We start from the raw sequence: 15,639 nt of genomic DNA, 5'->3' as shown, positions 1-15,639 counted from the left end.
ACCAACAAACGACTACGGTGAAAAGGTGAAATGGCAGTTCCTGTGAGCAGTTTCGGAACAGAGCACTGATTCCTTTGCCAGAAATGCCAGGTCTCCCTTGCTGAGCTTTGCAAAGTTTCCTAACAGGCTCACCCAGCACAATGTCTGTTTGAATGCAGAGCAGGATCATGTTGGCCCTTGACTTAGATGTACCTACCAGAGAGCACATTCTCCTGTCTGGGAGTGACCTGACCCACCAGACACACTGGTGTCAAGCTGCCCAGCACTGTTTCCTGCCTCCACATTGAGGAAGCCTGTGAGATATGCATGATTATTTGCTAGCACATTTATCATGGAGCTATTTTCCACATTAATTTATTTTCTGCTTCAGTACCACTTATCCCAGAGTCTTTCTTTAATGGTTTTCAGCTTCTTCGTTGCTGAGAATGACATTTCCAGTTGACATACAGTGATCACAGCTCAACTAAAGATGTCTTGAGGCCATTGATGGCATGGTCTTTTCCTTTGAAGAGTGTCCTTTAACTTCATAGTGGGAGAAAAATGCCGAGTTCCCATTACACAACAGCTGCATTAGTGTCAGACTTAAAGGACATGCAGAATCTTCTGTCCATCTTCTTCTGGGGTTAATTCACCTCCATAACTCTTATTTAGTATTTAGTACTTGTGGTGCTTGAAGCTGTGACAAGTTCCCTCTTAATTTTTACAGCTGTCAGAAGGGACTGCCACCCAACAGACAATACATGGGCTAAAACCTTTCACCACATACTCCATTGGCGTGGAGGCCTGCACCTGTTTCAACTGTTGCAGCAAAGGACCCATGGCTGAATTCACCACGCAGCCAGCTCCACCCTCAGAGCAGCCTCCGCCGCAGATCCGCACTGTGACCTCCAGGAACGCCTCTTTCCAGTGGAATGCGCCTCAGTCACCCAATGGCATTGTCACCAGGTAGGAGCTGCTACCCAGCTGAACCTGAACACCTTGGCTGGAGGTGATGCCAGAACAATTTCAGCTGGAATTGCATGGCTGAGAGCACTGAACAGTTGTGGCATCCATCTTCCTTCCTTGGCATGTTGGTGGTGATATTCCCTGTGGCCTGAACACCATCTGGGAAGTGTTTACATACACTGTATGTGATTGCGTTTCTCCTGAGCAGGATATTGTGGAGGATGAAGGTGGAAAGGATGAGCTCTTGTGAGTGGAGGTGATTTGTTTTCAGCTATGGTTGTGTAGTCAAATAGTTCTGAGTTCAACTGGCAGTGAAGAGAGAGCTGCAATCTGGAGTTACTTAGGCAAAAATCCTGACTTGCACAAGTGAGCAGCAAGGTAACAGGCGTCAACACTTTCATTGTGAGTGACTTATGGACCACCACAACTGCTCAGTTATCTGACAGTTAGGACCATAATCTCCAAGAGAAAAACTGGTATCAGGTCTATTCTTCTCTGGTAGCCAGACAGCAATTAGGATGAAATGTAGAATTGGTTTTTATATTATTAAAGGCCCTTCATTCATCAAAATCTCAACTTTGTTCTCAGCTATGAGCTCCACGTGTACATGGCATGTCCTCTGAACCTACAGCCAGCAGTGAAGGCTTGCAGTCCGGGCCCGACTGAGGTGAAGTACACAGGGAAAGGACAGAGTGCCAACGTGTCCAACCTAGAACCTTACACAACTTACAACCTGCGAGTTGTGTCCTACAACTCTGTTGGCAGCAGTGCTTCTGAATGGATCGGATTCACTACAGAAAAGGAGCGTGAGTATGAGAAGTGGTTCACAAACCAGTGATGCCTGCTTCTGAGGTCTGGGGCTGCACAGAGCCAAATGACTTCCCCACCTTTGGGAAGGAGGAGGTCCCCAGAAACCTCTTCTTCCATGTCCCTGATGACTGTCTCTCTGCTGCACGTTCATTGAAATTCTGCTCTGGGGCTTAACTGCTCATTCCTTCAAAAATATTTCTTTGCTCATCATCTGATGTCACATCCTCTATCTTGGGAGCCTGGAAACCTTTTATTTTACTGAAAATGGGCAGCAAAGCTGTAGAACATAAAATGTTCAAGTATTACCAGAAGGGTGATGTGTAGTAATAAATATACTGCCATAAATAATCCCTTGGAAAAGTGGAGATCTTGAAAGAGACATGGTGATTGTTTTCAGGAACACTCTTACTGTCCTAATTCATGCCACACTTCTGCTAGGTGTCATAAAAGTTTTCCTTGGATGTCATCTGAATGACTGGATGCTTGTAAGCACTGAAGTAAGAATTTGTTGCTGTCCAACCACCGAAGGCAGTGCTTTAGGCCATGTGGGGGTATGCATGGAAATTAAACATGCAGGACCTGTGCCTACAGGCAGAATAGATTTTGCCATCAAAACTGAATTTGTAGTAGTCTAACATCAGCTTTTATTAAAAAGATCTATAGTGCTGTAGCCAGAGTCATTCCATAACAGATGAGATGGGCATTTCATCTCAGTCTGTCAGGTCAGGGCAAAGATGATGTTCACTTTTTATCTCATGTCAGGATTTCAGAATCACCTTCCTAAAAATCTCTTTTGCATAATTTGGTAGTTCTGCCAAGTAATTACTAAAAACCTGTAATCTGATACATCCTTAGCTGAAAATTTCAGGTGGAACAGGCCCAGATTTTCTTTAATGTCACCACTGAAAAAAGTACCACACCAAAACCAAAGCAAAGAACAAAAAAAACCCAAACAAACAAACAAACAAAAAAACCCAAAAAAACCCCACCAAAAAACCCCCCCACAATAAAACAACCAACCAAACAAAAAACCAAGCAAATAAAAGAAAGATCCCTTATCTCCAAAGCTGTGTTTTATTAAATTGCAAGTTAAAAGGCTGGAGCACGATTATGAACTTCTAAATGGAGAAAATTCATAAGGAGCTGGTGAGACACATAGAACAAAAGGATTTGAAAGCAATTTTTAAACCCCCACCCACTAGGTCCAAAGTCCTCTTCTGTCAGTCTTGCTTTTCTTGCCTTGCTGACCTCTTCACACCAGGTTTCCAGAGTCCCTCTGGCTGTCTCCTTCCTTGAGTCCCTCTGACTGCTTCCTCTTACCTCCAAGGCTTGCTTTAGTGACAGTGGGCAATTAGCAGCAAAGTGCAGCTGGACAAGCAGCTTTCTTATGAACAAACCAGCAAATACGGGGCAGATGGCTTAATGGCAACACCACAAGAAAGGACCTCAAATTTAAATGAAGTTTTTTGTCAGCAAGCTGATGAACTCTTCTTCCCTGAAGTGAGTTCTGGGTTTCTTTTCTCTCTGCCTGCCATCTGTTCTTGCTTTTCTGAAACCCCACGTTTTCATGTATGCGCATGTGTTATAGATGATCTTGGCAATTTCTTGGGGCTTGCAAAAGAACCCTCTTCATAGCAGTTCCCACAGCCCAGCCTGCTGCAGTCAGGCTTGCACAACCTCCTGTGTCTCCCTGTCTTCTACCTTAATTTACACAGTTTTAGTGTCTGTACCACATTCACAAAGGCAAAGGGAGGGAGTTCAATATTTGTTTTCAGGATATATTTCTGCTTTCTCAGTGCAGAGGCTGGCATGCTAGAGCAGCTTTTTCTTTTCTCCTTGTATCTTCCCTAATCATACACATGGATATGCGAGAGAGGGAGTGCATGTGGCAGAGAGCTTGTATCATGCAGAATCTCTTTCTATTCATTGTATAACTCAGTCACTGAATCACTTCCAGCCTACTGGCTAGAAATGAGCTCTTTTTCCTTGTTTTGCAGCACCTCGGTACATAGCTCCGTTCTCTGTGGTCAGCAATTTATCCACCATCCACATCGATTGGAGCCGCACCTTCATGCTGAACGGGCGTCTGAAGGAGTACGCGCTGACGGAGAGCGGGCAGCGCATCTACAGCGGCTTCGACACCGAGCTCTACTTGCCAAGGACATCGGACAAAAGTCGGTTTCCTACCGCTTCCTCTCGGGGAAAGTCTGTTGAGCTAAGTTAATATTAGTGTATGCTAAAATTAAAAAAAAAATCTCCATTGCAATCCCAAGCTAAGACCAAAGGAGCATACAGGCACACCAAAATGTATCTAAGCAAATCCTTGAAATAACATCCATGGAGCTGAGCTTTCTCTTAAACATCATGCCTGACTGGGTGAGACTGTTTTGATTCACTGTGAGGGTCAAGCTTTCCCAAATCCTACAGCTGTTGTTGCAATTCCGTCCTTCAGGGCTATGGTCTGGGAAACGTACAGAAATCTTCAGTTTCAGGAAAGACTGAAGCTTGAATTTTCATTTGAATCAAATTAAGTCAGTAGCTCTTGGAACAATTTGCAGTCTTTAAAATACAAGGAAACTATCAACAGGGGAAAAAAGGAAAAGAATAATCAGCAAGAAAAAAGTTTTCTGTTTTTATGACATTGGGATTTTGTATGTCAAAGAATTTTGTAATATATTTTTTATCTTCCTGATTACTACAATGGTGCTAATACCCTTTTTTTTTTTTAATTCAAATGTTCTTAAGATGTTTGTTTTAGCTATGAATGAAGTATGAGGAATTTAAGGCAAAGTGATGAAAAAATTGAAAGTTGCCAGTTACATTGGAAGAGGGAGAATTGAGTGGTGAAAGAAGAACTTATTTTGTAGTAACATCATAGTGATGATTGCTTATGATCTGCCATAGTTCATAGTTTAGAAATTCAATACCCATGTGTAAAGAATTGTGAAGCTCTGGTCTGGTACTCAGGTGGGTTATGATGGGTTATGTGCTATTCCTGCCTTGGTTTTTTAGAGCTGGCTGTTTACTGGTGAATCATGGTGAAAAGGCAACCTCTACAGAATTTTTATTTCTGCTGCTGACAGTATTTTCTAATTTTTCTTGCTCAGCCTTTTTGTTTCAAGTGACCTGCATGACCGATGAAGGGAGTGCTGTGACACCGGTCATCAAGTACAATGCTGGAGAGGGAGTTGGTAAGTGAAGAAATCACCTGTTCATTTGATGTGTTTGTGCTTGAAATTTGACATGTAGTGCATGCCAGGCAGGATAGCATCTCACTGCAGTATCAGGGGCTTTCTTAGGGCCTTGTGTATGAGGTATGTGTGTAATGTGCTTTTTTTGCCATGTATGGATTTCTGTTCCTTTACACCATAGAATCCTGAGTACTTTAGGTTGGAAAGGACCTTTAAGATCATTGAGTCCAACCATCATAGAATCATAAAATGATTGGGTTGGAAGGGACTTCAAAGATCATCTACTTCCATGCCATGGAGGACAACTTCCATTAGACCAGGTTGCTCAAAGCCCCATCCTGCCTGGCCTTGAATGCTTACAGGGGTGGGACAATTCTCAAAATTAGTTTCAGATCCTCTCCTCAGATATGTAATATTTTTTCTTTTATTTTTACCTAAGTATATTGCTCCAAAATGTTGTGCTTTTTCCTGCTAAATAGAATCTGCTCTCTTCCAGATTTAATTTCCAAATTTGGATCATCCTGAATTTCAGTCCTGTCCTCCAAAGTTCCTCCTCAGTTTGACAGTGAAAATACACATCCTCTCTCCTTCCAGTATCCCACCCAACCCAGTAAGGGACATCCGCCTGCTCCTTTCCTTTGACCAACGAGCAGATTCACCTGGGATGTGTTCCCCTAGCCAGTTTATGAGAATGTCAAACTAGACATTGTCAGGACCCAGTTTATAACACCTGCCACTTCCCTTCTGTCCCCGAGGCTTTGGCCTGTTTTGTGGAAGCGAGAGAGTTTGGTGTGGTGACATCCTCTTGTCCATTGAGTAGTAGATGTCTAACAGTAAAACGTTCCAGGTTTTTTAAGTCCTTAGTTTTCTGTTAACCAAAGCCAAGTTCAAACCGTTTCTAGCTGAATTAATTAACTGGTTTAACTAAGTTCTTTTTTGTGTAGTATCTTGTCCAGCTTTTTAAAATAGATCTGCCTTATATTTGCAATTACTCTTTACTCTACATTTCCCTTATATCCCTTTTCACACTTTCACTCCATTATCCTGCAGAATTTCAGGCAAGGCTGCCTTAAAGGCATTATAAAATGTTTTCAGTTGCTCTACGTCCACCACCTTCCATCCTCTGCCCCTTTGTTCTTTTGGTTGTTGCTTTTACCCAGTTTATTGAAAACTTGAATGGCACTGTAGGGAACTTGCAGAGAAGGCTTGCAAGCAAAGGTGTTGGAAATTCCTTGGCCAAGAGTTTGGTTATACATGTAGGATTGCAAATAACCAGAAATCCTGTCACTGAAATTCCTTACACTTGGGTTGTGAATGAGTAAAGCCAACCAAGTGACTGTTTTGTTTTCTAGCAGGTGGGGGGTAGGAGTAGTAAAATGTTTCATGTTGCTTGCTTTTGTATTAATGTATTAAAGCCTTCCTCCCTCTCTTTTGTTAACTGCACAGGCCTGTAACTGCACAGTTGTTCTGCAGAGAATGTCCTCTGTCTATACCGCTCTGAAATTACCGTAGTGATTTCCACTCTTCAAGGTTACTTGGAGAACCCATTTTTCCTCACATTCCACCACCACCACCTCCTTTTGGAAGAGCTGCTGATGCAGTGGTGATTTCCAGCCTAAGCAGCAATGCCAGAGCTTTAAGCAGGGTCTCTTGAGGGTAGTAAGTTTTTTATTACAGCCCGCTAGCATATTGAACCATTATGCCACCTTGAACATAAGTGCAAATAAGCACATGACGACAAAATTACTTAAATTTCTGCCTAATTTATTAGCGAGGAAAGGGATAGCATATTGTTAAATGCTTCTTGAAATAACTGTCCCTTTCTCCCCTAATCTCTCTTTTTTACAGGTCTGATCTTGACAACACCTGGAGAGAAGGACAAAGCAGAGTCCAAACATGCAAAATTCTACAACGAGTTGTGGTTTGCAGTGCTGATGGTAGTTCTAGGATTGATCCTCTTGGCTATTCTTCTCTCCTTAATTCTTCAGAGGAAGGTCCACAAGCAACCCTATGCACGAGACAGGCCTCCTTTAGTTCCACTCCAGAAAAGAACATCACCAATGAGTGTGTATTCATCAGGTGAAACCCATCCGGTATGTTTGGAAAAATGCAATGTTGTGTATCCATGATGTTATACTTCTATCTGCCCCGTCAAACACACACATGGACTTTTTCTTCCTCCTTCCAACATTTTTTTGCACACTTGGTTACCAAATGGAGGCTGTTCAGGGGCCTGGTCCCATATGGGCCATATCTACATGGGCACAGAGAGCAAGGTTACAGGTGCTTAGTCCAAACAGAGCCCTGGGACACCTGGTCTGCAGGCCCTGAAATGCTTCTGATGCCTAAGACAAACTTTGGATCTGGAGTCACAAAAAATGCAAAGCCACTGCTGTCACCTCATGTTAGTTGACATCTGCAATAGAGCTGAGAAGTCTTTGGCATACTGTGAGAAGGTAGGTGAATGGCTAACCAGGATCAATCTGACAGTCTTTGTCAGGTATCCAGGAGATATGCCTGCAAAGAACAAGACTTAGGGAGAGGCATTATTTCTTGCCAGTATCCATCTACCACCCAGCTGGACTGCTCTAGGACAAGCTGCATACCAGGAAGGTTTGGAGTAGAGAGAGTAATTAGGGAAAAAGCTAGGGAATTTCACAAAATGCATGTGTGCATTTGTGCACATAGACCTACAGTGGGACCATCAGAGAGGTGGGAGGGGAACTACTGGGGAGTGACAAAGAGGAAGATTTTGTATCATTTTTTTCATGAAAAGCTGTAATTCTGAAAAAAGCCACATAAAAAACATGTTCCATCGTGTAGCAGAGTAGTAGTGCTATTCTACCCCTTGAAAAAGCAAAACAAAAGCAAAATGGCAATTGTTATGGGATTGAGAATGGGAGCAGCCATGCCTTCCATTTCCATGCTTCTTCCCAGGCACAGGCCATGAGATGATTCTTCTTCTCACTTCTCAGCTTCTTTTTCCTGTGAGCGCCATCAAGCAGCATAGTGACTCCTGCATCCTTCATGCATTCTGTTCCTTCTTGTCTCGGTGCCAAGACACTGCATCTGTGCCTCAACCAAGAAGCTCTTGGAAACAATGGGACTTCCAGTGTGCCCCTTCTCCTGGCAAAGGCTATGAGCATAAGAAACTTATTTTTTTGGTCTCATGGTTTTGATTCCTTTTCCTCTACAGTCTGTCATCTTGTGTTATTCCTCTTGACTTTGAAATGCCTTTGCTGTTGGCTTGCCTGCACAATTCCCTTTCATGTTCCTGCCCTTTCTTTTCTTTTTTTGTTTTGTTTTTTCTTTTTCCAGAAGCTCATGAACTTATTAGAAAGGAAGGTTCTTTAGCACAGCAGTTGAAGGACTGATCTGAGAAGTTAGGACAGAGCTACTATGGAGTGGCAAAATGGCTTGTTTTACAACTGTTAGTGAGGTCGTGGCAAGCAATGCTGGCTGCCCACATGGTACTTGACCACTTATATAGTGCCTGGTCTTTGCCAGTTCCCCTACTGCCCCACATTCTGCTACACTGCTCTCCCTCACAGAGCTGCAGCTAATTCACACCCTCTGTCAGGTACACCTACACTGCACCTTGCCCTGCCCTAATGCTTTTCCTCCCTCTCTTTAAACTCAGTTTGAGACCATTGCTGACATGTCCGATTCATCAAGCAGTGTCACTCTCAAAAGATACACGATGCACTTTGAGGTAGAGTCCTCAGCTTGCAGAGTGGCCAGACGTGTGATGTGTCAGATGACCCAAGCATGCACAAAGGCATCTGACACTGCATGTTTCTCCTGGTGGGTGCATGATTTTTCCCCTGATCATGAAAAGGTCTGCAAACATCCCCTTGCTGTGCAACTCCGGGCTATCCTTCTGGTAATCAAAAATCTTTGGACTTCTGTTTGTTGGTCCTTCTTCTCCTTAAAAAAAAAAAAAAAAAAAAAAATAGGAGGAAGAAGAAAAAAGTTGGGGAAAATCCTGGTTTAGCGTTGGTAGTTTTTTTGTTTGTTTTGAATGATATGATTGTTCTATAGTGGGGAATGGTCTGGGGTTTTTTCTGTTTATAATTGTGCCTGATTTTTGAGGCATGGTTTTCTCTGTTCTCCTCCATTCCTGATTTGTTTTTGTTCAGATATTTAAAACCATGCCCTTTATTTATTTATTACTTTGTGTCTTCCTCACAGGGACTAGCAGATACGAAAATTCCAGGGGCTGGTTCTCCCACAAGCAATCGCAGTGTCCGTATCGCGCCTGGGGGAAGGAGGCCCAGTCAGGGCCAGCTGAGTCGCACGTATTCCCCCACCTCTCTCCATCGCAGTGTCAGCCAGCTCCTCGACCTCTACGACAAGAAGACTTTTGAAGAATCACCTTGGGATGCCATCCTTCGCAACCATCGCACTACTGGCCGTGGCTTGGTAAGGGCTCCTGCTTCTCTGGGACGCTGCTGTGCGTCACCTGCTAGAGATTTGTCTGTTCTGTTGGAATCATATAAAGGCCTAAGTATCAAAAGTTCCTGGAGATACAGCCAAAAGGCCTAGAAGGACATGGGCAGAGGTTAGATCCTCAAAATTCTTCAAGTCTACTGCTCTCTTCTAGAGTTGCAGGTGCTCACACACTGCTCTTAGAGGATGCAAGGGATCCATGTGCATTTCTTTATGGTTTCCATTGAACTATTAACTCCATGGTCGGCCGAGGAAATGCACCTTGAAGAATTCCCTTCTATTTGGTGGGCTTTTTTTTCCATGCATTTCAGCAAATGTCTGAGGTGGGATTGTCTTGGCATCCTTCACACACTTAATGCCAGAGGCAGGAGCTTGTATTCTAGTGACTCCTGTTCTGTTAACAGGGACTCAACTGCTGATGAGACCTGCTCTCTGTCCTCTGCTCAGTCACAATGCAGAGATTATGTGAATGCTCAGATCTCCTGGTGTATGACAAATTAATTCAAACTCTGCCCACATGGGACTGGAATGATGCTGGGGGGCAGGAAAAGTATTTCTCTTTTAATATAGGACAGGACTAGACAGTGTCATCAACAGGGATCTGAACATACAAATACAAGACATGATTTTCAAGTCAAGGACAGTGATGACTTCCCTTCCTTTGTCACGAGGAAACGGGCTTTTTAACTTCCACCCTTCCCATACCAAATGTGTGAGAAAGGGTTCAGAGGTCAGTGAGACACAAAATTAAGGTTCCTAAAAAGGACTCAGAATGGGGGTGAAGGGTCTGTGTAGTAGTAACAAAATTAGATGGAGTGTGCAAGTTAGTGAGTGGATCTTGTCCAAAATGCAAATTAACTGGAGGATAGTCTGGCCATAAATCTAAGGAGCTTCCTCAGACTTTCACCTTCAGTATACAAAAACAGCTGGAAGGGCTGAAACATACAGGCTTATCAAAGTACAGGGGTGTTGGTTCCAGCACTGCCAAACCCACTTAGACGCCAACAGCAGGACCAAGGAAGTTGATAAGGCTTAATTAAGAAGGTAGTAATAACTCTAGGCAAAACCCCTATAGGTACAGGTTAACCTTCAGCCTGCACTCTGCAGCTCATGGACTTCCCAATTCAGAGGTATCATAAGTCAGCCTTGCCATTTTCTCAGAGCTATCACATCCTTGTGATTTAATTCCTTGGGGACTAACAACTCACCCAGGGTGTACCTCTCTATGATCTCATTAGCCAAAAGAACAGCTTCCTGCTGCTGAGAGGAAGCTCTTGCTCTACCCATGTATCTTGGGCTGACACCATGACTTAGGCAGCAAACCCTGCCATACGCATGCTAGAATGATTTTTAAAATACTCCAATGAGCTTCAGGAGTGGCAGAAGCAGGAAAACAAAAACTTTCATTTCCTTTTGGCAGCAGACAACCCTGACAGCATGAGCTCAGTTTTTTATCTGCTCTTCTGTCCATCCTCTGTACACTGATTTACATTGCCCTGAACCAGAGTCTTTGCTCCCGTGTTGCTCAGCTACTCTCTTGCAAACAAACATCCTGCAATGCTTTTGACTCAGTTCTTCTCTTTATTACACTCAGTAGCTTAGGAATGGTGGTTTCAAAGTTTGGTTCACCCCCTTGTCCAGCTTGCAAATCAATATAGTGAATGGCTGTCGAGGCCCAGGACACAAATCTGCAGTAACACTGCTCGTGCCCTCTTTATGCTATAGAAACAATTTATTTCTCTCCTGCTTTCAACTGTCTCTGGCCTAATGCAGGAGTGCAGGTGGAAGCTCAGACACTCCCTTGGAAGCTTGAAGAACAAAATCTTACCTAAACCACGTGTGTGATGTGGTTGTTAAGAAAACAAAAGTGTAAACATGTATTCTTTTCATAGCTCCAAGTTCTCAGTACACTGTAACAAACACTATATTATTGACCATTTGTCAGATATATAGAGCAATTGAAGTAATTGATGGTATTTTTTTTACTGTGAAAATCTAACTGGCTTGGATTCAGGTGCTTGAATGCTTTAGATTCTTATCTTATCCTGGGAGGAAAGGGAAGACATTAGAAATGCACTTATTTATCTACTTAAGAACTATTTTTAGTGGATAGGAGGAAAGAGAAATACCCCTTTAGTCTGGTACAGCTTTGGTTGACATGCTTCTTTTTTCCCTTCCTTACAGTATGTAGATGAAGAGGATCTTGTCAATGTCATCAAAGGCTTCAGCACCGTCACCAAAGAGCACACCACATTCACTGACACCCACCTCTGAAGAACAAAACCACCTTTTCTAGAAAATGGAAGTGGGTAACTTGCCAAAAGCAGCCTGCATGGCCTTTGCAGGCAGGGATAGGTCTGCCGTTTCCCCACCCCATGCTTTGGAGTTAAAAGATAAAACTTTTTTTTGGGAGGGGATGTGGGAGGGTAAGTTGGCCTTTTTTTCAACATCTCTTTCACTGTATAGTAAAAACTGTGTGCTAGCACTGACACCTCAGAAAGGTAAGAGAACAGTCTGAAGATCCCTAAGTCATACTGTAGTAAAAGACTGTGAAGGTAGAGACTCTCATCTTTGTCACTCATCCAGCTTTCCCAACTGAGGAGGGTTGTAGGGGCACAGGAGGGAGGGAGGGAGGGGGACAGCATGTTTGGTAAGGAAAAGTCTTTTACATGTCCAAAAACCAGAATGTGGCTAAAAGGGGCCTGCGCGGCAGGATCTCCATGTTTTCTCCTGGCCTGACAGAGCTCCACCACAAAATTGTGTTCATGCACAGGTGAATAAACAGCACTGAAGGAATTCTTATGAAGTTGTTCTAGCCTTTGTGTTCTCTCACTCCCTCTTCCCCACCCTCTCGACTCAAAAAGCCCAGCAAAAGAGGTCATTAATAAATGCTGAACTCCAAGCATGCTTTTTCACTTGCTGTCACATCCTTCCCTTCTGCTTATGTATTACGAATCCACAGGCAATAAAACCTGTTCTTGTAGGGGCACAGGAGGGAGGGAGGGAGGGGGACAGCATGTTTGGTAAGGAAAAGTCTTTTACATGTCCAAAAACCAGAATGTGGCTAAAAGGGGCCTGCGCGGCAGGATCTCCATGTTTTCTCCTGGCCTGACAGAGCTCCACCACAAAATTGTGTTCATGCACAGGTGAATAAACAGCACTGAAGGAATTCTTATGAAGTTGTTCTAGCCTTTGTGTTCTCTCACTCCCTCTTCCCCACCCTCTCGACTCAAAAAGCCCAGCAAAAGAGGTCATTAATAAATGCTGAACTCCAAGCATGCTTTTTCACTTGCTGTCACATCCTTCCCTTCTGCTTATGTATTACGAATCCACAGGCAATAAAACCTGTTCACCATCCACAGTAAACTAGGTGCAAACAGCAAGCAGCCAGTGTGACACAGGTATGAAATACCATGTCAAGGCACTTGTAATTGAGAATTATTACACCATGACAGTAAACCTACTCCTATATTCATCTCTGTCCTTTTTCCAGAGAAAGTGACAAGGAGGCCCTCAAGAGACTGCCAGTTCTGTGTATTCTGCCAAGCATATTTTTATGCATTCTCTCAGTCACAATCAGCAAAATCCATCATCTGATACCACACATTTTCAGAAAGTACAAGCAACACTCCTCTGGCAATTTATTTGGACTAAGAGGCAAAATAATATGCTATTTTGAATAGCTTCCTCCTTAACCTGCACAAAACATTTCAGATATCAGACAGCAGCATACAGAGCAAGGAGCCCATTCATAAAACAAAACTGCAGAGGCAGCTCTGTGAATTAGGCAAAATCCACCACCCCAGACAGCAGCAGCTCTGTAGAGCAACATGTGGCTGCATCTGAAGGGTATCCTCTGCTCAGCAACCAAGTTTTCCTTTAGCACCGTCCCTTTCCCCAAAACAAAAACAATCACAACATATCACATGCCTGACCACATTTACGCAAGAATGCACAACAATATTTTGGACCAAGTACCGTACTACATTTTGGAGCATTACATAGAGCCACACATGGATGTGGACAACCCTTCAAAGCTTAGCAGCTAGGTACTTTTTCATAACCTTACAAATTTTATTCTGGTATCAGAACAAAATCCCATTCAAGAAACAACCTACAACACATAACATTATGCCTGCTACCAGCCAGAGGGCCCCTGCACCTTGTTTTTGCCACCAGACCCATTTTCACAAGCCGTAGTCTTGGCAGGATGAGTCATTCTTCCGGTGTCGTGGTGAAGCAGCTGTCTTTGTAGGTGATGGAGAAGCTGCACCAGGTACTTCAGGCCCACCTTCAGCAAGGACTGGTGCAGAGGCCAGGAGAGGCACTTTCTTCCTTCCCAGGAAACCAGCTCCTTCAAACCCCATTTTCTTTTTGCTTTCTGCTTTGGTTTCATTTTCTTCTTCTGGTCCTCTTCTTTTGAGATCCAGAGAATTCTCTGGCAGGCGGTGAACCTCTGTACTGCAACACCCACCTGCATCTGTCACACCTGTGCCTCGTGCTTCAAGTGCTGTTGCTTGGACTGCCTTCCTCTCAGATGCACTGCTCTCAGCTGTTGCCTTCCTGGCCTCTGTCTGGCTTGAAATCCCATTTGTGGCAGCTGCCTTTTCTGTTGGGCTTTTGCTGGATAAGTTAAAAGCCTGGAAGTCCCGGTAACTGTGAAAGCTCTCTGTCCGCCTCGCTCTTGCCAAGAGGGGGCTTTCTCTGTATGGCCGCACAGAACCATACGTGGCAGTTTCGTGGATTGTTTCATGGTGCTGCAATTGGAGGCTTCAGAAAATACAAGAAGAGTAGATGTTAGGCTGAGAATAGCAGCCAGGTCTTCTGCACACCACTGCTCCCACCTACCACTGCAATTCCCACTACAATAGCGATACACTCATCACAGCCACCACACAAAGGCTTCCAGATCACTTCAGACTCTCAGAGGATACTTTAGTCTGCACAAATACAAACCAGAAGAAACCAAGGAGTATGTGTGTGTAGTTCAAGCCACTAAGGGCATAAATTCAGGGGCTTAGCTACAGCATTCAAGTCACCAAACCCCTTTGCTTACCTGAAAAGTAAAACCTTTGGTGTCTGCAGCCAGTGCCACCCTTGGTGACTTACCTGGAATTAGATTCTCGAAGCCGGTTTGGCTGAACAACTGAGGTGGCAGGACTGATGTTGGGTGTGGCACAGCGAGAGGTACTCAAGTCACACTGGTCAAGCAGCTTGAGCAGCTCTTCTTCTGTGGGGCCACCAACATCTGCAAGAGAGAGAGCTCTTAGAGGCCAAATCCATTTACTGCAGTCAGACACATCTGAGGACACAAAAAAGAACCACACCACAGTCCTCGCATAACACAACTTACCTTTGTCTTCACTTTTATTAACCATGTCCATAGCTGTGGTCAGGTCCCACATCTGGATGCTGCCATTAGAATGTCCAGTGAAGAGGTAGCGGCGTGGCCGGGAGCCCATCCTGCTGGATCCTTCACATTCTCGCACAGTAAATGACGAGATGGTAGTGCAGTCAACTGCCTGGATCTCACAGATCCTACAGGAAGAGAAACCCCAAATTACCAGAATGATTGCACCTGGCAGAGTTTTGCCAGTGAAGTCAGAACTGGTTCAATTTTCTGAGAAGGCACCAAACTTGCCATGAGAAAAAGACTTTTCCGCCAGATGAAATTCCTTCCCCTGCATGCCTGGCACACTGCTCAGCTGCAGACAATCCCTTCCCACCCCCAGTCCATCTGCACTCTTACTGCTTGTTTACTGGGCAACACCAACGTGTTTTATGTCCATTTTCTATTTGCAATGATTAGAAAGCTAAGGCTCTCACAAGAATGACAGAAACCAGCCCCCTCATATGCTAAACACTCTAGGAAATGAACCTGCAGAAACAGCAAATATAACCACACAGAAGATATGCATAAAGATCCAAAGATGATATATCCAATGTTATCTATAAAGATAACTTTTGTCATATCACAAGTGCAATTTCACTTGTCATGGCAGATCTCCATTTCTTTTTTCCCCTTTATTTCAGAAGTTTATGGGGAGTGAGGAGAAGAGAAGGACTCCCAAAACTAAGCTGCTCGTGCTCTGGGTTTGCTTTACTGGTGCTTTGCAGTGAACTTCTCACCCAAGCAGTGCCCAAATAAGTCATAGTGTTGAGGCATTAATGTTTTCATCCAGATTCAAAGTTATTAGACAAGAGATGCAAAAATGAAGCATAGAACTGAGATGCACTGTTTTTT

The 15,639-nt window shown here is 43.8% G+C and overlaps 2 protein-coding genes across 2 annotated transcripts in view; one reads left to right on the top strand and one right to left on the bottom strand.

Annotated features, from left to right (window-relative positions):
* USH2A (usherin) overlaps window positions 1-12,197 on the top strand; it is a 388,071-nt gene extending 375,874 nt beyond the window's left edge. The window contains exons 67-73 of the mRNA XM_017730037.1: window positions 707-945; window positions 1,534-1,751; window positions 3,753-3,929; window positions 4,863-4,946; window positions 6,795-7,039; window positions 9,138-9,368; window positions 11,580-12,197. Coding sequence (XP_017585526.1) covers window positions 707-945; window positions 1,534-1,751; window positions 3,753-3,929; window positions 4,863-4,946; window positions 6,795-7,039; window positions 9,138-9,368; window positions 11,580-11,669 — 1,284 coding nt within the window. The 3' untranslated portion in view covers window positions 11,670-12,197. The remainder of the gene's footprint in view (window positions 1-706; window positions 946-1,533; window positions 1,752-3,752; window positions 3,930-4,862; window positions 4,947-6,794; window positions 7,040-9,137; window positions 9,369-11,579) is intronic.
* The window catches only part of KCTD3 (potassium channel tetramerization domain containing 3), a 28,918-nt gene continuing 18,896 nt past the window's right edge, over window positions 5,618-15,639 (bottom strand). The window contains exons 15-18 of the mRNA XM_008630334.2: window positions 14,749-14,933; window positions 14,505-14,643; window positions 12,741-14,165; window positions 5,618-12,367 (exon numbers count right to left, since the gene is read on the bottom strand). Of these exons, the coding sequence (XP_008628556.1) occupies window positions 13,583-14,165; window positions 14,505-14,643; window positions 14,749-14,933 (907 nt within the window). The 3' untranslated portion in view covers window positions 5,618-12,367; window positions 12,741-13,582. The remainder of the gene's footprint in view (window positions 12,368-12,740; window positions 14,166-14,504; window positions 14,644-14,748; window positions 14,934-15,639) is intronic.

This window comes from Corvus brachyrhynchos, unplaced genomic scaffold, assembly GCF_000691975.1.
Source record: "Corvus brachyrhynchos isolate BGI_N302 unplaced genomic scaffold, ASM69197v1 scaffold101, whole genome shotgun sequence".
Taxonomy (NCBI): Eukaryota; Metazoa; Chordata; class Aves; order Passeriformes; family Corvidae; genus Corvus; species Corvus brachyrhynchos.
Note: the sequence above shows the minus strand (reverse complement) of the source record. Positions and strands in the feature narration are given on the sequence as shown.